Here is a 22,380-nt window from a genome sequence, read left to right on the forward strand (position 1 = left end):
CAATAGTGATGGGCAAATTTATTGCACACCTCTTGAAAAACATGTTTTCCTGGTATCGCAAACCTGAAAACAATTGTGACTTTGCTGGTGTTGTTAAATCATGTTTGAAGTACACCTCCCTAACACCGATAATGCCGTAGCAAAAATATAGGCCCCCTTTAAAAATTCCGCCCTGGGCCTCCAAGGGGATTGATCCTCCACTGCTACAGTTGGTCAATATCGCATTGCAACGGCGAATGTAACGTCGGATGAGTAATTATGTTAGCAATTGCTTCACATGCTATGCAACGTACGATACGATATTATTATTCTAACTCCTGCAAGCGCCTGTGGAGTAAATCCGCATTTAAACGATGCATGCACAGAAATTGACCGTTCAGGAACAGCACCGGAATGTCGTACCGGTACAGCCGTAGAAACCGTACGTTTCAGATTTCCGATACCAGGAGAGCATGTTTTAAGAGGTGACACCTAGTGCCAGCCGAGCAAGCACAAATCACGCGCTTCGCGGTAGATGGCGCGTTTGTTGCATGCAGTATTGCTCAACATTGCATACGAAGTTGGGCGCCATCTTGCTCGGCTGGTTGTAAAGTTAGTATATAAACATTGCATACCTTACGGCGCAGTACCAGGAGCTACCTCCTCCGTGGATGCTCTCCTGGTACTATACATTCGGAAACTGGTAGTTTTCAAAGAAATTTTTCTCCACCAACGGGAAAGTTAGTGTTTAAACATTGCATACCTTTCGGCGGTTTTCGAGCAAAATTGCTGTACAAGGTGCTACCTCTTCCGTGGATGCTTTCCTGGTATCGGCAATCTGAAAACAGCTGATTTTGTATGGAATTTCGTACCAGTTGATGGGAAGTTTGAGCGAGATGAAGGATGCTTTCCGTTTCATTCATCTTCCTTACACTAGCGATCGCTCTCACGGGTTTGATAGTATGCAATGCAATAGTGATGGGCAAATTTATTGCACACCTCTTGAAAAACATGTTTTCCTGGTATCGCAAACCTGAAAACAATTGTGACTTTGCTGGTGTTGTTAAATCATGTTTGAAGTACACCTCCCTAACACCGATAATGCCGTAGCAAAAATATAGGCCCCCTTTAAAAATTCCGCCCTGGGCCTCCAAGGGGATTGATCCTCCACTGCTACAGTTGGTCAATATCGCATTGCAACGGCGAATGTAACGTCGGATGAGTAATTATGTTAGCAATTGCTTCACATGCTATGCAACGTACGATACGATATTATTATTCTAACTCCTGCAAGCGCCTGTGGAGTAAATCCGCATTTAAACGATGCATGCACAGAAATTGACCGTTCAGGAACAGCACCGGAATGTCGTACCGGTACAGCCGTAGAAACCGTACGTTTTCTCGCTTCGTAATGTCCACCTTCTGGAGAGTGTAGCGGCCGTGGAATTGCATCTCAAGCTGCTCCACCAGCTCATCGCAAAGCGTGCAATGATCGTGAGTGTAGAGCGTCAACAGAGGTTTCCCAGTGCGTTCACCTTCCGGACCACGATAGGAAGCAACCGGGTTGGTCCTAGGAGAAACGAAACACGAAAAAGGGGAAATAAATAACGAAAAGAACAACTGTAGATTTCAATTTTATTGAATTTTAATAAAACCGCTTGTAGCATAGCAAAATATACGTTTGATTTGATTGGGAAACTGTAGTAAAGAGGTCTCGCCGTGTGGCACTAATCTCGTGTCGTGTCGTACTAATCTAGTAAATGCACATTCATTTCCGTTACACCCGCGAGCCGGAACAGAGGTATTTGCGTATCGAATTCCCATCCCCCGTAACATTACATTGGAATTGCCGGGTAAATAATCGTTGCTTACAGCTTTTCAATCAGGATCGAGGACGCTCCGCCACCACCGTTGCAGATCGAGGCACAACCAACCTGTCCCGCTTTCAGGGCGTGCGTCAGATGGGTTACCAACCGGGCACCGGACATACCGATCGGATGACCGAGGGAAACCGCTCCACCGTGGATGTTCACTTTCTCCGGATCGATGTCAAGCTTGCGCTGATTGGCCACAACTACCAGCGAAAATGCTTCATTGATTTCCCACATGGCCACATCCTCCTTGCGTACGCCTGTCTGTTCTAGCAGCTTCGGTACGGCCAATGCCGGGGCGATCGGAAAATCGATCGGATCCGTTTCGGCATCGGCAAATCCGACTACCCGTGCTAATGGTTTACACTTGAACCGTTCGGCCGCTTCGGCCGTCATCAGCACCACGGCCGATGCGCCATCGTTTAGCGTGGAAGCATTACCAGCCGTCACGGTACCATTCTCCCGCTGGAACACCGTCGCTAGCTGCCCGAACTTGTCGAAGTTTACGCGCTTGTACTCTTCGTCCTCGGCCACAACGATGTCCGGTTTGCCGCGCTTGCCCGCAATCCGCACGGGTGTGATTTCGGCATCGAACGCTTTCGCGCTCCAGGCGGCAGCACTGCGCTTGTAGCTGTTGATGGCAAACTCGTCCTGATCCTTGCGCGTAATGCCCATCTGTTTGGCCGTGTTTTCCGCACAATTTCCCATATGGAACTTGTTGTACACATCGGTCAGCCCATCGAACACAATACCGTCGATCAGGTTAACTCCACCGTACGGTGTGCTGCCGCGCTTCAGATAGTACGGCACGTTCGACATCGATTCCATTCCGCCGGCCACGATTACCTCTTGCTGGCCAAGCATAAGCGTTTGTGCCCCGAGCATAACGCTCTTCATGCCGGACGAACACACCTTGTTGACGGTGGTGCAGATGGTCGATTTGGGCAGCCCGGCAAAGATGACAGCTTGGCGAGCCGGCGCCTGTCCCATGCCGGCAGCATTCACATTGCCAATGTACACCTCCTGCACGTCCTCCTTCCCGATGCCAGCCTGCTTTACAGCCGACTCCACGGCAACGGCACCGAGCTGGGAAGCGGACAGCGATGACAGGCTGCTCTGGAAGCTTCCAATCGGAGTACGGGTGGCGGCCACGATCACAACATCGTGTCTTTTGCCGGACGTCGAATAATATGCACGGCCTCCGATAGCGCGGCTAGCAAACTAGAACGAATGATAAGAGTTGAGAGTGTTTTCCGCAGGTGATTACATAAAATCGAACTCAAGCTTAGTAAGAACAACACACTACGCTGGTACGTAATACCTGTGCGCATAGCAACGAATAGGCTGCTTTGGCATGGAAATCATCACCACAAAAACCGGTACTGGGCCGAACTTACCTGGGCAAGCTTGAGAACCATTACGTTTGCAAGGTTTCCGACGAAAATCGTGTACAGCTTCTTCCGACTGAAGATCACCCGAGAATGCTACGGCCGCGGTGCTTGATTAGGTTAATTTGTGTCCCGTCCAGAGATAGTGCGTGTGCTACCAAGGCGACGTAACTGCGATTGAAGACGATGCGGCACACGTACAATGTGGCAACAATGTTGCTCTCAGGGTCGTCAAACTCGCCAACAATGTTTGTGTTTAGTGTTGCTCTATCGCTCAATGTGCTCGTTTGAGCCCCACAGCTGGACACACAGGGAACATCCACGTCCAGCTCAGGTTTACCTCTAACCCAGTGGCCACCTGTCTGAAAATCTAATAGCTTTGTTTAATTTATTTCTTTCACTATATCATCATGAAGTTTGACATGTCTGGCACATTTCGGTACGGGTGTAGTGGTAACGAGTCAACATGTAAATTCAGTTCACGAAATGTATTGAATTGAATAATTTGTGTAGAATACACTTTTATCCTAATAATCGATTAAATTATAACGAAGCGAAACAAAACGTCCTAAATGTTGGGCCGTTTCGTTTCATTCATTGTTAAATGTTCGGAACCTGACACGATTTGCAGAGTGAACTCTCGTGAATTGCTTGTTATTAGTATCTTTGAGCCACTCGGCTACACGCTAGATCAAATAAATGTATGTCTGGTTAAATACGTGCAATACCACGCATAGCAAATGTAAATGGATATCCCCACTATTGACGCACATGGTAGAGTTTTCTGCATCCTTTAGCTTATTACTTCTTTCGTCCACCACGTTCCTTCAGCTGCAGTGCAACCGTTACACCATTCTGCAGATTGTAGTAGGCGATGGTGTTATTATCCTTGAAGAACATACCCTGCAAAGGTGAAATAGGAAAAAACCGATTAAAATACATTCTCTGCACACAACGTGTTCCATCCACCCAAAGCCACTTACATCGTAGAAAATTTTCTGCTTCGCCGGCGGCATGCCCGTTTCCGTTTGTACCTTCGCTTTAATCGAGCTGACCGTATCGGTCAGATTGATCGACAGTGACAGGATCTGCCCATTAAGCTTCCAATCGTTCTTCTCGGTCATGTTCGGACACTGCACCTGTACGGTGATCGGACCGGCTGCATTGTGCCGCTGCAGGAATACGCTTTCCTCAATCAGATTATCCTCGGTGCGTGATTTTTTACTGGGAGGTTCATCCATTGCAGGTGCGATATCGTGACCCACCAGCTGCTGTTGCTGCGCATCCGGTAGGACCGGCGCACCACCGGCAGTTGGCATTTGTGGAGCCGCATGCGGTGCCAACGGTGGTACGTACGTACCGACCGCGAACGGTGGCGGTCCCATGGCCATCATCATCATCGGCGGAACCGGTGGGGGAATGGGATGGGGTGGCATTTGAGGCATGCCTTTCTGCGACTGCATCTGGGCAAGCTGTGCTTGCGATGCCAACTGTGGATTTTGCTGCTGCTGGTGCTGGTGCTGCTGCTGATGATGATGGTGATGGTGCTGATGCTGATGATGTTGCTGCTGTTGATGGTGCTGCTGCTGCTGATGGTGCTGCTGCTGCTGATGGTGTTGTTGTTGCTGATGCTGATGCTGCTGCTGTTGTTGTTGATGTTGTTGATTGGACTTGGAAGGTGCGGACATCGTGCCGGGTATTGGTTTCGGGCCAATCTTTTCCTTCTCCTCATCGGGTATCAACCCCTTCACCTTGTGGATCTGATGGATTTGTGCCTCGAGAGTAATATTTGCACGTGCGGCCCGTGTCGCCGCTTCCACGCTCGATGTGTGCCCGTCCCAAGTGACACGGTCGTCCTTGCGCGGTTCCTCCTCGCCCAGCTTCTTACCGATGGCCGCTTCCTCGTCACCGACACCGAAAATATCGGTACGCCGTTCCGCAAGCTGTTTCAGGCTAGCCTCGATTGCAGCACCAGGTGCGTACACATTTTCCTGGGCCACCTTTTCGATGTGTTTGTCGCGCTGCTCGACCCAGCGTGGATCAAGCAAACCGATGCGCATATGTTCGGCCACCTTCGCCGCAGGAATCTTTTCACCCGTAATGGGCGAAATAAGATAATCGTCCGCAGCGGCCGGTACTGGTTTTTGCACCTTCTGCGACTGCTTCGGATCGTACTTCTTCACAATGACCTTGTCGTGCGTTGGTGGCGCAACCGGAGTCGGCAGAGATTTGGTACGTTCGCCATCCTCATCGCCCGAGGTGGACGACTCGTCCATGTCCTGTACCTGGGTATTATCCTTCTGCTGCTTACCGACTAGATTTTCCATCTGCGATAGCTTCACCTGTCCATTGCCCTCTGTACCACCACGATGCGGTTCATCGTCACTGTCGTCATTATCCGACTCGATCTGCATCTCGATGTCGTGGTCTTCCTCGTTCATGCGCTCCTCCATCAGCACACGCGCACCGACCTCGTCCGGCGTTGTTGGTGGAGGAAAGTTGCCTGATTCGTACGGTTGATAATCTACCACCTCCACCACGACAAAATCGTGCCAATCGATCTGTGCGTACGCGATACGCTCCCGCTCAACCTTCTCTTCTTCGCGGCGACTTTGCATTTCTTGGTGCTTCATCCAATTCGCGCGATACTTGACCTGCTCCAGCACCACGTTCATGCTGCTGCGCCCGGGCGCACTTTCCACCTTCAGCTTGTTCATCAAATCCTTCGGCGGCACCAGTATCTTTGTGTACTGCTCGAGCAGCTTAGTAAAATACTGGAAAAGTGAGTGCTGCGGTCGAAGAAAATCAAACTGGCAGTTCCGTTGCTCACGGTTCATCAGGTTGGTCAGAAATAGGCGCCCATTACGTGCAACGAACTGAGCCGTCAGCTTGACGATATCTAAATCGAGCGCCGATATCGAGGGCGGATCCGCAATGAACTCAAACTCCGGTGGCGGATCTTTTGGCACGAACTGCTGCTCGGTAACGGCTTTCAGTAGCTCCTGCTGCTTCTGTTGCGTGGCACTAGGTACCTGTGCCTTTTGCAACCCACCTGACGCCGCCCCTGGCCCTGTGGACGAATTGTCGGTGCGACCTTCCCGTATCTCCTGCACCTTGTGCTGATAGTACGCATGGTACGGATCACCGGGACTGAGGAAGTTAAACTTTGGATTACCGAGCTCGTTCTGTCGGATGCGACTTTCGAATTCCGGACCATTGCGGGCAACGAAACTGGCCGTCTTGTCGACGATATCTAGCAAAGAAAAAGAAACAAGCATAGTACAGTACAGTGACGTGCTTCCACAAATTAGCGCACAAAACTATACTTACTTCGCACTTCCGGTGGTGGGTAAATGATTCCGACAATGGGTCCCGAAAGCGTTGGTGTCGGCTTCTCCACGTCGACCTCCTTTTCCGTACCATTGTTTTGTACTTCAGCCATATTTCACAATATATTCTGTTAATGTAGTGAAAATTACAAGCAAAATACCGCAAAGCCAAGCTTGTTTTTCCCCTTGCTACAGTGACAGCTGTCAAGCAGCGAGTGGCTGTGTTGACGGATTGGAAAAAGCGACCAGTGTTGCCAGCAAAGATGAACGGTGGTTAGCCGGTTTGAAAGGCAGCATTTTTCCCTTGATGCACAAGAGCAATAGTGTTTGGGTTTTATTTTTATTTCAGTCAAACGGACTATATTTGCAAGCGCAACTTTATAACATAGCGTACCATTTTATTGCCTATCGTTTCTTGTACAAGCATGGCTTCAAGCTAAACTGTTTGATGTTCGTCGAACCCTTCAATACGGTGCGCTCCTTTTTGAAATTAAAGAAGTAAAATAAGCTGTGCTTTAGGTCCTTGTTTTCTAAAGCAAAGCCACACTTCTTCACATTGCTGATAAACATGTTTACGTTTTCAAAGCGCGAAGAAACTTCCGCAATTTTCATGATACCTCTGAAAATAAACAAAAGTAAACGAACAGCGTTATTTTTTCAGCACTCCGAGAACAGATGGGTTTTTCCTTCGCTTACCCATCTTTGAGAACCCGGTTTGCTTCCAGAAAAAAATCAGCAAGGTTAGTGCCCATGAGCGAAAGGCAAAATATTACCACATTCACGAAATTGCCCTCGAGCGGAGTTTTCGCCATGTCACAGGCGATCACACTGCTGTTGTTGGCTACCAAATCAAGCGAATATACCTTGTGGGGTACGGATGCCGCCAGTTTGGCTTCCCCACATCCGAAGTCAGCTATAATCATGTTTTTTGGGCTGTAAGGTGTTTGGAACAATATTAACAAAAAATAATCTACTTGGCAAACGTGCTTGCAAGGCAACTTACAGCTTTAGGATACATTTGATCATACGAGTTAGCGGATTCATCGGCCATTGCTCTACCTGCTGGCGATATCCTTCGTGATAAGCGTCAAAGGAGGCCGGATCTTCGTGAAACAGTTTCTTCGCTTCTTCGCCCGGCATTTTGTACAGCTGCTCGTTGATGAAACGGAACCGGGATCCCTTCAGACGATCAGTTAACTTATCCTTTAAGGTTTTACCATTTTCGCTTGCATGTTTAGAAGGCGTTTTCTGTTCTTTGCTATTGAACTTTGCACGTTGATTGATACCATTCGAACAATCCTTTGAAGGTTTGTCTTCCTGTTTCGCAGTTCCGTTTGTTTTCACCGTTTCATTCGCCTTAAGCTGCTTGCTGGGTATTTTACTGCCATTTGCAGCTACATTGTCTTCGGCTTTTCTCTTAGCACCTTGCAGCTTGTTACTCTTCAGCAGTACCGACCATCCGGTAGGTTTTATGATTTCATTCTTCACCTTATGAGGTGTCTCGCTTTCTAAGTTCTGTGTTTGTGAGCGAGATTTGTCTTTTTTCTGCTTTTTGGCTTTCTGTGGGATAAAAAGAGAGTGCCAACCCTTCAAATCTGGGGACCCAGTTCTTCAAGGCATCTGACTTACCCAGTTCTTAGAGAAACGAAAATTCGTTCCAATCGTTGGTAATTTATCTTCCCATTCGCAATCTTTGAACAGTTTGCTCATGATGGTTGTCCACGGTGTGTAGTACCGAATCTATGCGATGTCTGCCGGCGAACCGAAGAGATTGGAAAAATCCATTCCACGCTTCGATGTAAACAACTCACACGTGCTTTGTTTACGCGTCAACGAATTTGACAGTTGTCGAAGGGTAGGAAAGTAGCTGGACAACTCGTTCAATCATCATACGTGATTTTGAATGAGTCGATGAAAAATTGAACCAAAAATGCATTTCTGCACAGATTATGCAAGAAAGAAACATTTAATTTCTTCCAGAAACGATTTATCAACATCAACAAATCACATTTTCCAACTTTTTTTTCGTGCTGTCAAATTATACCACACGTATTGATCTCTCTGCTTTTGACAAAGCTTATGTGGAGAAGAGTACCTCAATCAAAACAAGACGTAAGTCTAGTTCGTGATCACCAACTACTTTTTAACTCCGCCGGTGATATCATAACTTGTGGTTCAGAAATCTAACCCAGTGCAAGTGCAACATCACCTCCGACAAACCACTCTGTACGTTTGCTATTGTTTTTTACTTTTCAAGCCAACTATGGCAGTAATGATCATAGATTTAAAACGATTGCGGTTCCACAGCACTAAACCCAACCCATCGATGGGGTCTGAAACAGCGGGACAAGGAATACAACAAGTAGAGTTGCCATTCATGCCGGAATACGCCTCCCTGGATACGCGTATTCGTTCTTTTCGAAACTGGAACTACGGTCACATCCAAGATTCGAAGCGTTTGTCGGAAGCCGGTTTCTACTACGCAGGTGTTGAAGACGAGGTGCGCTGTTTCCACTGTGACGGAGGTCTACGGGATTGGCTTGTCACCGACGATCCCTGGCACGAGCATGCCAGGTGCTTTGCGGGTTGCAATTTTCTGCAGCTAGTATTGGGACAAGCGTACATCAGCGAGGTGCTGGTAAATGGTGCTGCAGTCATAGCGAATGGCGGTACACAGCAAGGACCACACACTGGAAATGCAGTTACCAACAGCATGCCTAGAGCAACACATGGCCAGCAGGAACGACAGTACACCGCGTGCGCAGACGTTTCGAATGAATTAACGCATCGATTACGAGAAGAAAATAACCGGCTGAAAGAGGAACGTGAATGTAAAATTTGTTTGACACGCGAAGTAGGAGTTGTGTTTTGTCCCTGTGGCCATTTAGGTAAGCCAATTACGGTGGTATTTTCATCGGTATGTTGGCCGCAAAATGTTTATTTTTTCTCTTCTTTTCTTTTCCCAGTATCCTGCGTGCAGTGTGCCCCGGCTATCTACAACTGCCCTGTGTGTCGTGCCTTAATTACGGGCCGCATCCGTACCTATCTTGCGTAAATAGAACTCGAGTGAAACGAACGCGCATTTTTGTATTGTTAATACAAAATTTTATTCCAAAAAAAACATGCCACGGAAAAAACCTTTACAAGCATTGTATATTATTTTTGTATATAGGGTCATTTATATAAGATTTAATATTTGTAACGTGTTGAACGCGAGATTTTGGTAATAAACATTGTACGCTCTGAGCGTATCAAACTGTTATGAATCGTTGTTATTTCAATTATTTGAGGGGATGTAGGGTTCTTATGATTTACCTTTTTTTTCTTAAAAACAGAATTAAATTTATCAAGAAATAATAGATTAAAATATTACAGTCAATCAGTTGTAAGCTGAACGACCTGTCGTATAAAGTACTAGAGTCGCCAGGCTCCACCGGACGACCCAAACCGTAGAGTTGTTTTAGATCATCCACATGGACAAAGCAGGCCTAAACAGAGAAGGAGATGATGCCTCTTGCACAACGACTGAAGCAATCGAACGGATTTGAAGTCCTGCCGATTAAGTAACGCAACCCTCAGCAAATTTTGGACATACCACAGCTCCTCCGCGTATATGGACAGCCTGAATATTCTGCCTTTAGCGACTAGGTTAGTTCAAAGTATTTCTTCTAACATAGCCAACCCAATGGAAGCAACAAAAAAACCCCAGTTGACAATCAAAACTTTAGAACGGATGCAGTCCGAGGTTTCGGTCAATTCGCAACGGTCGCAAAAGGAAAGTGAGAACACTTACTTCGTCTTTTATAATAAATCAATCAGCAATCAGTTCATTAGGCTAGCAACACAGAAAGCAACACGGAATTAGACCATATGAAGGTTTCTACCGGCAGTCTGGCCCCGTGAGTCTAAATTATTTTAACTGTTCTCGATCTTCATAAGTGTTGCCTAAGGACAGTGATGTCAAACTCATACCAGATCGCGAATACTCAAGGATTCGATCACCTAGTTTTAAAACATCATAAGAGATCTGGCGGTAAATAGTAAAAAAAAAGCTATTAAAGCGTAAGTAGAGGAAAGTGCAATCCCATCCCCCCGTCATTTTTTACCGGGTTAGTTACTGTAGGGTAAAACACGAGTTTTCTCAACTTTGTAATAATAGCCAAAACTGCGTGCTTTCAGGTTCGAATGTATAACGATGACTACTCTCGTTTATTTCTAACAAATACAACTAAGTTCGCTGGTCGACTGTTTAAGTTCGCTGGTCAACGAGTTCGATAGCGTTCCATACCAGTTGCTATAAAAACGCAATAATTCATCTATTCTCTCTCCCGCTCCACAGCGCAATAATTCACTCAACAGTTAGTATTCAATTTAAATTTGGATGTGATATTGTCTGCTACTTCTCATTAAGCATGTCAATACAATAACGAAGTCCTTTGCATTCCAGTACATTTTGCACTTGGAACAAAACATTCAACTTACAATATTTATTAAAATTCAAGCAGTTCCGATTGAATATTATAACTACTATAATGTACGAAAACATTTTTTGGTTTATTACAGACCACGTAGGCTAGTAAGATTCTGTTTACTTTAAACTATTTACTAACTTAAACTACTTTCTATCTCACTAAATCTGCTATTTCACAGTGTTTTTCCTATCTTCGAAGGACAATAACATCAAGGTATTACCTAAATTTGAAAACCTATGCATGGCTTGAAATTTTAGCAGCATTTCAAAAACTTATTTGTTAATAACGTTGGCTTTGCGACAATATAAGTTTCTAAGCATTGCTTTGGCGACCGTTATAAATACACAATATAGTATTAATTTATGGCATTGCAGAACTAGGATTAATACAGTACTAAAGTGGAGTGCCGTTTATCCGGGTACCAAAAACAGATATGGCATCAGAATGATGTCTACCCAAGGAGAAATACTTAGTGCATGTGGTGAAAGTGCTCATAAGTTTTGTGAAGAGTTAGAGGAAATTCTAAGCAGAGAAGAGTTGGGTTTAGATCAGGTGTACAATGTAGAGGATTCAGGGCTAAACTGGAAATGTCTTTCAAAATACAGATTAGTAGGTGGCAAAGAAAAATTTGCGTATGGGTTTAAAGCTTCAAAGGAGCGTGTCACCGTAATGTGTTGCTCAAATGCTACCGGAACCCATAAGTTAAAATTGCTAGTGATCGGAAAATCTAAAAACCCTAGAGCTTTTAGATACATTAATATAAGCGATTTACCGGTTCATTATCATAGCCAAGAAAGTGCATTATGGATGACTAAAGAAATATTTCTCAATTGGTTTAAAGACGTATGGGCACCAGAGGTTGCATCCTTTTTAGCATCTAAAGGTCTACCCCGAGAAGCACTTTTGATATTAGACAATAGCACCTTCACATCCTAACGAATCAATTCTGACGATGCATAACAGTATGATGAAGGCAAATTTTCTACCTCCAAACGTAACGAGCCTAATCCAACCTATGGATCAAGGAGTGATATGCCTGTTAAAACGTTTTCATAGAGAATCTATTCTCAAAAACCTTTTAGATCAGGACAACTAAGTATTAGAGTTCTGGAAAAAATGACCATATTTTCTGGCCTGTTGATGCCATATTTTCATTGCCAGGCTTGACGGACGCCGTCCTTTCTCAAACTATTTCGAGTTTACATGGAGTCCCTAGTGGACGATTGCTCGCCTTGGTGAACGCTGAGTTTCTGAAGGAGACTCTCGGCGTAATGGAGGCCGCTGTTTGAGGAGATCAAACTCCTTAAGCAACAAAAGGCTAGACCCACTGTACTGTCCTCAGAGGAGACTCAGACAGTAGCGGGAAGCCAGCCTTCAGAGTGTTTGCAGTGGCAGACACATGGGCGGATGATTCAGCAACAGCAGAGACATCAGCAGCAGCGAGTGCGTGCAACTGGACCACAAAAATCCCAGAAGTCAGACCGTAAGACCAGGCGACTGAAGTCTGATGTCATTGAGGTCGTACCTCAGGACGGCAAAAGCTGGCTTGAGGTGTATACTAAACTTCACCGCGCTCTAAGCAACGACGAAAGTTGCAAAGATATTGCGCATCAGGTGAAAATGGGGAAGCGCACGCGCACCAACAATCTTCGGCTGCCTCTCAGTCGGTCGGCCAATGCCGAGGATGTGCGCTCCCGTATTCAGGGTCTGCTAAGCGAGGAAGGTGTCGCTAGGGTTATTACCGACATGGCCGAGATGCTAGTAAGCCATGTAGACCCAACGGCCACTGAAGAGGAGTTACGAGCGGCCATCGACGAAGCGCTTAGCGTAAGCTCTGGCATCACCAAGTTTAACATGTGGGAACTGTCGGATGGAACGAAAAGAGCCCCTGTGCGGCTCCCAGCGAAGCGAGTCAGAATGCTAACGGAGCGTACCATCAAGCTATGCGGCCGATCAGATGGTCAGAACGAGAGTGTACCCTAGACCTCTGGCAGCAGCAGCGCTAAGCGTCCGAATGTCGCCTGTTGGGCCAAAAGCTGCTTTACCCGCAAACCAGCAGGCCAAGCAAGCACGACGCATTCTACGGAACAGGGGTACGCACTCCAGACGTTGAAAGGCCGGAAGCCGAAGTCCAAGCCGGAAACTGCCGGAAATAAAGCAGCGAAAAAGGACGTGACCTCGGTGAAGGCGCCGCCGAGGCAGCCTCGCGTTGCAGGGTAAAAGCACGTGCACGCTGTTTGTGATGGGATGTTTAAGGCGATGGCCGGGATTGTTCAAGTGCTGATAATAATTGTATATAAACTGCTGTTTGTTGTGAAGCAGTTATATTAAAACGATCATGGATTACGACGGCCAGTTGAATCACGAATCTGCAAGCGACGACATTGACGAGGTGGTCGACGTGCAGTTCAGTGATAAAGTTTTACATTGTGCCAATCAAATATGGATATGGATCAAGAAGAACTTATGATGAACAACTGGCTGGCGCAGGAATATCCGGAGAAAGCAGAGGATCAGGATTCTTTTTATCCGACAACGATGAAGACGACTTCGCCAGTATCAGTTCCGGAGAGTCTGCAACATCAATGGAAGATAGTGGGGATGATTACATCCGAGATGAGCTTTCGAGAGAACGCATCCATTTCAAGAGAGGACTTGATTGAGATCCTTTCTACTAGACGTGATACCCAATACAGGTAGTACCATGCCGGTATTTGGGGATTGAATTCTGTGAGTTAAAGAGCTTTCTAGTTGCATCGAGAAAGCGAATGGACATCCGGATGCTTTACGTCTTTCGACATTCGGAGAAGCTCAAGGAGGATCTTGAACGCTTTACCCTCCGAAAGGTGCAGGAAGAAGCCCCTGCACTACTTACAAAAAAACAAGCCAACAAAACAAGACGGGGAATTCGTCAAGTAGACGAAAAAGTTTCGGAAGCCGAAGGCTCCCCCCGCCCCAACGAAACCAAGACCAAAGTAAAAACCAGCCGAGGTCAGTTAAAGACCACTTAAAGGCCAAGATGGGGGCTTGTGGCGACATTGGAGCAGTCGAGTCGTCAACACTCCGCCCAGGTCCCACCCACCCCCACCCTCCCAGGAGGGAAAACCCTCCCGCCAGGCGGTTTTTTGGGTTCCACGTCAGGTGAGTTCTGAGTTCTAGACATCGACAAGAGGGGAATTTACTACCCAGACCACCACACTCTCTCCCATCACCGCTAAGGGCTAATAGGGGAAATGGAGCAGCAGCCGGAGGAACGGGTCCTGCTCTTGCGGGCGCGTTCGACGTCTACTCCAATTCATCGGCAAGCTACCCCCTCACCGGATTTGTCACGTGAGGAGAAGCGGAAGGAGGCGTCCAAAATCGTTCACGAGGAGGAGGATGACGAGGAATTATCGGACGCCACCCTGATGGAGGTGACCGTTATCGGTCACGAAGACAACACCATGCGTACCGACGAAGCCTAAATTTCAACGTCGGCGATTCCAAGGACGAGTGCAGTGCAGTCAATGCAGTCATTCGACCTCCAGCTTAAGCACGCGCTGCTGGAATCGTTGGCGAAACAGGTTGAACAGCTGAGTGAGGAGCTTCGTCTGAGCCGAGAGAGAGAGCGTTCCCTGCAGAGTAGAGATGGGAAAATATGAACGAACCTGATGGAACGGTTCCGCCACATCACTGGAGTGAACGACACCAGGTTCACCAGGTTTACCCTCCGAAAGGTGCAGGAAGAGGCCCCTGCACCACTTACAAAAAAAAAACAAGCCTACAAAACAAGACGGGGAATTCGTCAAGTAGACGAAAAAGTTTCGGAAGCCGAAGGCTCCCCCCGCCCCAACGAAACCAAGACCAAAGTAAAAACCAGCCGAGATCAGTTAAAGACCACTTAAAGGCCAAGATGGGGGCTTGTGGCGACATTGGAGCAGTCGAGTCGTCAACACTCCGCCCAAGTCCCACCCACCCCCACCCTCCCAGGAGGGAAAACCCTCCCGCCAGGCGGTTTTTTGGGTTCCACGTCAGGTGAGTTCTGAGTTCTAGACATCGACAAGAGGAAAAAAAATGGAAAGAGAAAAGAAATGGAGCAGCAGCCGGAGGAACGGGTCCTGCTCTTGCGGGCGCGTTCGACGTCTACTCCAATTCATCAGCAAGCTACCCCCTCACCGGATTTGTCACGTGAGGAGAAGCGGAAGGAGGCGTCCAAAGTCGTTCACGAGGAGGACGATGAAGAGAAATTATCGGACGCCACCCTGATGGAGGTGACCGTTATCGGTCACGAAGACAACACCATGCGTACCGACGAAGCCTAAACTTCAACGTCGGCGATTCCAAGGACGAGTGCAGTGCAGTCAATGCAGTCACTTGACCTGCAGCTTAACCACGCGCTGCTGGAATCGCTGGCGAAACAGGTTGAACAGCTGAGTGAGGAGCTTCGTCTGAACCGAGAGAGAGAGCGTTCCCTGCAGAGTAGAGATCGGAAAATATGAACGAACCTGATGGAACGGTTCCGCTCCATCACTGGAGTGAACGACACCAGGTTCAAAACATTTTGCTTCTCAGTTCCAAAATTCACTCCTTGGAACGAACGGAAAACACAGAATGACCCAAATTTAATTGAAGAAGTGCGAATTTTGGTTCAAACGTTGTTAAAAAAACCTTGGAGAGGCTAAGACATGTAAAAGATAATGATATTGTGGTGGAAGCGATATTTTTGGATCCTAGATATAAGCAGGAAGGATTCATGGAAGATGCAGAATTATTTAAAAAAACGTACGAAAGAATAATACAAATAATCATTGACGATTAAACCCAAAACCAACCCCAATGCGTACAAATTAGTTCTGCAAACACTGCTGAACCTGATCAAGAAATAGTTAATCACTTGTGGGCCAATTACGACTCAAAATTAGGCAATAGGGAAACAACGTTGCATCCTGAAGCCAGTGTAACCCGCGAGGTAGAAAATTTTATGAAAGATATTTATTTAACCAGAAATGCCGATCCTCTTAACAGGTCGAAGCAAAATAAAATATTTTATCCCAAGTTATATAATCAAGTCTCCAGTAGCGCTCGATGTTTGCGGCCGGATTAGCCACCCGGCCACTGTAGGTGCAGGTGAGCCAAGGTACTGCTTTATCCTGATCTGGCACTGAGATGTAGCCTCATGAGGGCTACTCCTCAACCCTCGCGGGATCTCACTGCATGCAAAGGCAACCCCGGGATCGTGTGTAGGGACTACAGTTAGTGGACGGAGATAGCGGACTGGAGTTGGGGCCCATATCGAATGGATAAGTTACTCAATATTACGATTCGAGATGAAAGCGAGGTGGAGAGCGACGATGAGGTTTCCAAGTCGCTCTTGATCCAGCAAGTGCTGGCTTTAACGAAAGCCAGCATGGGTCTGGGTCGCAAGGCCAAGGAACCCAAAAAGAAAAGCCCTTCGGCTGTTCTTGGAAAGTTCCGGACCTTGGTGGAGGGAGCAGGTAAGGACGAGAAGGTAGTGGAGGCAAAGCCTAAGCTACTTCGTAAAGTCCTTGCGCTGCTGGAGGATCTCCTACGGGAGAAGCAAGCGCAACATGCGCAACCAGAGCTGGCAAACTCTGGAGAGAACGAGATGGTGCAGTCAACCGGCACCAACAAGGGTGCACCAAAACAGGTGCCCCTCGATGAGGGCTTCGTCGTGCAGACGAAAAAGGGGCGTGTACCCAAGCCCTCTAAAGGCTCGGGTGTGCCAACCCCTAAGGGTAATGGACAAACTCGTGCAAAACCTACCGCACAGGCAAAATCAAAGGTGGATGCGGTTAAGCCGCGGAAGGCTCTGGAGAAGCCAAAGCCAGCTCCACCCCCGAAGGCCAAGAAGGCCAAGCGTAAGTCAAGAAGCCGACCAGAAACGATCCTGGTAGCCTCCGAGGAGGCCGGTTCATATGCGGATATCCTGAAAGGATTCCGCACCAACGAGGGCCTCAAAGAGGTTGGGCAGCAAGTGGCGAAGATCCGCCGCGCCCAAAATGGGCATATGCTGATTGAGCTGAAGCGGGGTGAATCCGCCCATGCAGTAGCGCCTGCCCTAGCGGAGGCGCTCAAGGATAAGGCCAAGATTCGGCCGCTAGCTCCCACGAAGATGGTGGAGCTACGCGATCTTGATGAGATCGCGACGGTTGAGGAGATTGTCGATGCTCTGAAGGAGCAGACAAAGATCTCCATCGATGAAAGTTACATCCGTCTCCGCAAGGGGCGGGAAGCTGGCACCCAAACGGCTTCGATCAAGCTGGGTGTCTTGGAAGCGGAAACGCATTAAAAACTGGAAAGCTAAAGGTGGGATGGAGCATCTGCCACATTCGTCCAGCACGACGTTCGGCACGATGCTTTAAGTGCTGGTGCACGGGGCATTTGAGCTATGCCTGCACCAAGGAAGAACGCAGTAAGTTGTGCATGAATTGCGGTCAGGAGGGCCACAAGCGGAGCGAATGCTCCAATCCGATGGCCTGTTTGGATTGTACGGGGAGCATGGCGTCTAAGCACACTACGGCTAGTGCCGCGTGCCCAAAGCGTCATGTGATCTACCGAAAGAGTAATGGTTAGAGTTCTTCAACACAACCAAAATCATTGTGTGGCCTCGTTCCACTTAATGTGGCAAACGGCGGCCGAAGAACAGATTGATGTGGTGCTAGTGGTAGATCCGGCGAGAGGGAACTCGCATAACAACATCTCGTATTGTACGGATCAATCTGCCGCTATAATAACAACAGGTAGCTATCCTGCCCAGCGAGTAATAACAACAACGCACAAGGGTTTGGTGGGCCCGGGAAAATCCGACTCCCGCCTCCTCGTGGCCCCGGGAATATAGCTGGTACTGTCGTGTCAGTTTGCATACAAAGTGGAGCGGTAAGAGCTGATTTGAACGCTATGGACTCCTAGCCTAACGGGTAGGAGAAATACGAAAGAGCAATGTGCGGGGCTGGCGGACAACCCATTCCGATCCCTTAGTAAGTTGGGGTGAAACCCAACTGAAACTGCGTGAGGGCTAATGGTGCGTTCGTCGCCGTCCTATTAAAACCTGGCAAGTAAACCAGTAGCGCTCCGGGCCTGCTGCCGAGTTAACCCCCGGTAGTTGTAGGTGCAGGTGAGCTCCGGCCCTGCTTTACCCTGCCCTGTGTGCTACCTTTAGGGTAGACTTTTCCCAAGCCCCGAAAAAACCCAACAAAAGTGAAGTGATGCAGTTTCTGTCTGAAAAGCTGAAACTGGAACCGGCAAAGCTGGTAAAAGTCCAGCTATTGAATTCCGCCATGACGGCGGTTATAGAATTTAAAATGGCGTGCGAAGCACGACAATTCGTGGAACTCCACGACAACAAACACAGTATCATGTGTAACGAGAAGGAATATTTTATTCCAATTCGGATGGATGACAATTCAAAAATCGTCAAGATTATGGATTGTTCGTCCAACATCTCCAATGCGGAAATTGGTATACATTTAGCCAAGTACGGCAAAGTGCAGTAAGTAAAAGACCTTTACTGGGAAAGCCCCTCTCTATTCGCGGGAATAAAGGACGGGATCTCGATAAAGGAAGAGCGGGTAAAGGTAAGCTATAGAGGCCAGATGGCAACATGCGCATATTGCGACCAACAATTTCATTATGGAGTGTCTTGTACACAAAACAGAAAAAACAAAAATAATAAGACAAGTGTGAACAGTCGTTTGCTCGTGAGCTTAACATATCGCAATATTCCATTCGACAAATATTGAAAAACGAGCTTGGACTAAAGCCTTTGAAGTTCCAAAAAGTGCAAGATCTTACCGATGCACAAAAAAAAAAATTAGACTCACAAGAGCCAAGGAGTTGCTTCGCTTGGCCGAACTTGGTGAATTACCGAATTTGGTTTTCTCTGATGAGAAACCATTTGTTATCCAGCAGTTTGTGAACAAACAAAACGATCGGGTTTACTTTCCAGAGAGGTCAGCTGAAAATTTGCTGACCAAGCCGGCCATGGTGATGGTTTGGGCCGCCATAACCGCCGATGGTCGCTAACCGCTCGTATTCATCGACAGCGGGGTCAAAATAAATGCGCAAATCTATCGTGAAAATATTTTGGAGCAAACGCTGAAGCCCTGGGCACGCAAACATTTTGGTCGCATACCCTGGACTATGCCTGGGGTATTTTGGAAAATAAGGTTGGAACTAAAAAATACCAAAGTGTCGATCAGCTCAAGCAAGCGCTTCGCCGAGAATGGGCCAAAATACCGCAGAGTCACTTTCGGGCAGCATGCAACGGCTTCATCGGCCGTTTAAAGGCCATAATTCGTGCCAAAGGTGGCCAATTCGAACAAATGTAAATTGATTACGAAATTTTATGCTATGTTCGACATTTTTTGCTTACATTCATTAAATTAAAAAAAATAAATACAAAAAATATGAATTGTTACTTTGTTGCAGTTTTTTCATCTCACCCTGTAAGGTGTAAAGCGAACAACGTAAACATCCCACAAAGCTCAATTATTATATAGGTTCTGGAAAATCCATGATAACTTAACCATTTTATATAAGATTCAATATATTATAGGTTCTTCGACTAGTAGTCAAAACACCACCACTATGAATCGCAAAGCCAATAACCGCCCACGCACTGTACGTGCTAAAGAACCTGTTGCAGCAGAAGACTTACCGCCACCATCAACCACAAGGAAGTTCGGGATGCACAGATCTGTCGGGAAACCGATCGAAAAGGAGGACCTAGCTACTCAAGCAGTAGCATTCCAACCACGGGCTCTATCCTCATCCTCGAGTACCGAGAGGAACGATCCCCACCTAAAATCTTCTAAACTTAAGAAGAGGACACAGTAACATTCCCCAATGGAGAAACATGCAAGACTCGTTGGCGTTGGCACCGACAGTAATGTTTGAGTGCAAATACCTCGATGAGGTATCAACGCCGGAAGAGGTTAGTGAGTCCCTTAAGGAGCAGTTTGCGCTCGCAATCTAAGGCATGGTTTGAGCAGAAGAAATGCTGGGAGCAAATACACTAACTCGTCCAAGAAAGCCAAGAATCAAGATATCGTCTATAGAGAGCACCATTCGTACATTCAAACTAGCTTTGCGCCCGCCACAGACGTCTTCGGCCAGATTATTCCACGGTGTTAAACGTTCCCAGCGCAGAGTTACTCTTCCGCTCTAGTTCCGTTCTAGTATGGTATCGGCAATACCAGTTGGACAGGGGAGTACTGTACCGTCATCTAACGCCCTCGGTGATACCACATTATATAAACCGCGAACGGTACATCATGTGTTCACCTCGGTAACAAAGACGTTTGGGTGCAGATGTCAATGAGATTGGTACAGCAGCAAGACAAGCGTATTTTAACAGAGTGTAACAAATGAATTAAATAATAAAGGAAATGCGAATTTGATTCGTATTCCGATATCATAATTCACAGATCACAAACCGAGATACGGAGATCAGAAACACCGCCTGTAGTTCAAGTAGCTATACATATACCAAGAGTGATTATAAAGCGATTAGAAATAAATCTGGGCAATCTTAGTCTAGATTTAGAATCCAGGGATTCCGGGATTCCCTGAAAGGATTCCGCACCAACGAGGGCCTCAAAGAGGTTGGGCAGCAAGTGGCGAAGATCCGCCGCGCCCAAAATGGGCATATGCTGATTGAGCTGAAGCGGGGTGAATCCGCCCATGCAGTAGCGCCTGCCCTAGCGGAGGCGCTCAAGGATAAGGCCAAGATTCGGCCGCTAGCTCCCACGAAGATGGTGGAGCTACGCGATCTTGATGAGATCGCGACGGTTGAGGAGATTGTCGATGCTCTGAAGGAGCAGACAAAGATCTCCATCGATGAAAGTTACATCCGTCTCCGCAAGGGGCGGGAAGCTGGCACCCAAACGGCTTCGATCAAGCTGGGTGTCTTGGAAGCGGAAACGCATTAAAAACTGGAAAGCTAAAGGTGGGATGGAGCATCTGCCACATTCGTCCAGCACGACGTTCGGCACGATGCTTTAAGTGCTGGTGCACGGGGCATTTGAGCTATGCCTGCACCAAGGAAGAACGCAGTAAGTTGTGCATGAATTGCGGTCAGGAGGGCCACAAGCGGAGCGAATGCTCCAATCCGATGGCCTGTTTGGATTGTACGGGGAGCATGGCGTCTAAGCACACTACGGCTAGTGCCGCGTGCCCAAAGCGTCATGTGATCTACCGAAAGAGTAATGGTTAGAGTTCTTCAACACAACCAAAATCATTGTGTGGCCTCGTTCCACTTAATGTGGCAAACGGCGGCCGAAGAACAGATTGATGTGGTGCTAGTGGTAGATCCGGCGAGAGGGAACTCGCATAACAACATCTCGTATTGTACGGATCAATCTGCCGCTATAATAACAACAGGTAGCTATCCTGCCCAGCGAGTAATAACAACAACGCACAAGGGTTTGGTGGGCCCGGGAAAATCCGACTCCCGCCTCCTCGTGGCCCCGGGAATATAGCTGGTACTGTCGTGTCAGTTTGCATACAAAGTGGAGCGGTAAGAGCTGATTTGAACGCTATGGACTCCTAGCCTAACGGGTAGGAGAAATACGAAAGAGCAATGTGCGGGGCTGGCGGACAACCCATTCCGATCCCTTAGTAAGTTGGGGTGAAACCCAACTGAAACTGCGTGAGGGCTAATGGTGCGTTCGTCGCCGTCCTATTAAAACCTGGCAAGTAAACCAGTAGCGCTCCGGGCCTGCTGCCGAGTTAACCCCCGGTAGTTGTAGGTGCAGGTGAGCTCCGGCCCTGCTTTACCCTGCCCTGTGTGCTACCTTTAGGGTAGACTTTTCCCAAGCCCCGAAAAAACCCAACAAAAGTGAAGTGATGCAGTTTCTGTCTGAAAAGCTGAAACTGGAACCGGCAAAGCTGGTAAAAGTCCAGCTATTGAATTCCGCCATGACGGCGGTTATAGAATTTAAAATGGCGTGCGAAGCACGACAATTCGTGGAACTCCACGACAACAAACACAGTATCATGTGTAACGAGAAGGAATATTTTATTCCAATTCGGATGGATGACAATTCAAAAATCGTCAAGATTATGGATTGTTCGTCCAACATCTCCAATGCGGAAATTGGTATACATTTAGCCAAGTACGGCAAAGTGCAGTAAGTAAAAGACCTTTACTGGGAAAGCCCCTCTCTATTCGCGGGAATAAAGGACGGGATCTCGATAAAGGAAGAGCGGGTGAAGGTAAGCTATAGAGGCCAGATGGCAACATGCGCATATTGCGACCAACAATTTCATTACGGAGTGTCTTGTACACAAAACAGAAAAAACAAAAATAATAAGACAAGTGTGAACAGTCGTTTGCTCGTGA

At 47.4% G+C, this 22,380-nt stretch overlaps 4 protein-coding genes across 4 annotated transcripts; 1 reads left to right on the forward strand and 3 right to left on the reverse strand.

Moving 5' to 3' along the window:
• Positions 1-1,597: 1,597 nt before the first annotated feature.
• LOC128309620 (acetyl-CoA acetyltransferase, mitochondrial) lies at positions 1,598-3,390 on the reverse strand. Its single transcript, XM_053046056.1, has 2 exons — positions 3,248-3,390; positions 1,598-3,071 (listed from the first exon to the last, which is right to left on the reverse strand). Exons 1-2 carry the CDS (start codon positions 3,266-3,268, stop codon positions 1,848-1,850), a joined length of 1,245 nt encoding a protein of 414 aa, XP_052902016.1. The 5' UTR covers positions 3,269-3,390; the 3' UTR covers positions 1,598-1,847.
• Positions 3,391-3,717: 327 nt separating this feature from the next.
• Positions 3,718-6,680, reverse strand: LOC128301580 (splicing factor 3A subunit 1). The gene is made up of 3 exons (XM_053038141.1): positions 6,569-6,680; positions 4,222-6,491; positions 3,718-4,141 (listed from the first exon to the last, which is right to left on the reverse strand). The coding sequence occupies exons 1-3, from the start codon at positions 6,678-6,680 to the stop codon at positions 4,040-4,042; spliced, it is 2,484 nt and encodes an 827-aa protein (XP_052894101.1). The 3' UTR covers positions 3,718-4,039.
• Positions 6,681-6,943: 263 nt separating this feature from the next.
• On the reverse strand, positions 6,944-8,348 carry LOC128301587 (ribosomal RNA-processing protein 8). Its single transcript, XM_053038154.1, has 4 exons — positions 8,197-8,348; positions 7,571-8,127; positions 7,264-7,500; positions 6,944-7,186 (listed from the first exon to the last, which is right to left on the reverse strand). Exons 1-4 carry the CDS (start codon positions 8,275-8,277, stop codon positions 6,973-6,975), a joined length of 1,089 nt encoding a protein of 362 aa, XP_052894114.1. The 5' UTR covers positions 8,278-8,348; the 3' UTR covers positions 6,944-6,972.
• Positions 8,349-8,448: 100 nt separating this feature from the next.
• On the forward strand, positions 8,449-9,790 carry LOC128297046 (death-associated inhibitor of apoptosis 2-like). Its single transcript, XM_053032600.1, has 3 exons — positions 8,449-8,793; positions 8,875-9,455; positions 9,534-9,790. Exons 2-3 carry the CDS (start codon positions 8,894-8,896, stop codon positions 9,620-9,622), a joined length of 651 nt encoding a protein of 216 aa, XP_052888560.1. The 5' UTR covers positions 8,449-8,793; positions 8,875-8,893; the 3' UTR covers positions 9,623-9,790.
• Positions 9,791-22,380: the final 12,590 nt, after the last annotated feature.

Source organism: Anopheles moucheti, chromosome 2, assembly GCF_943734755.1.
Source record: "Anopheles moucheti chromosome 2, idAnoMoucSN_F20_07, whole genome shotgun sequence".
In the NCBI taxonomy this organism is placed as follows: Eukaryota; Metazoa; Arthropoda; class Insecta; order Diptera; family Culicidae; genus Anopheles; species Anopheles moucheti.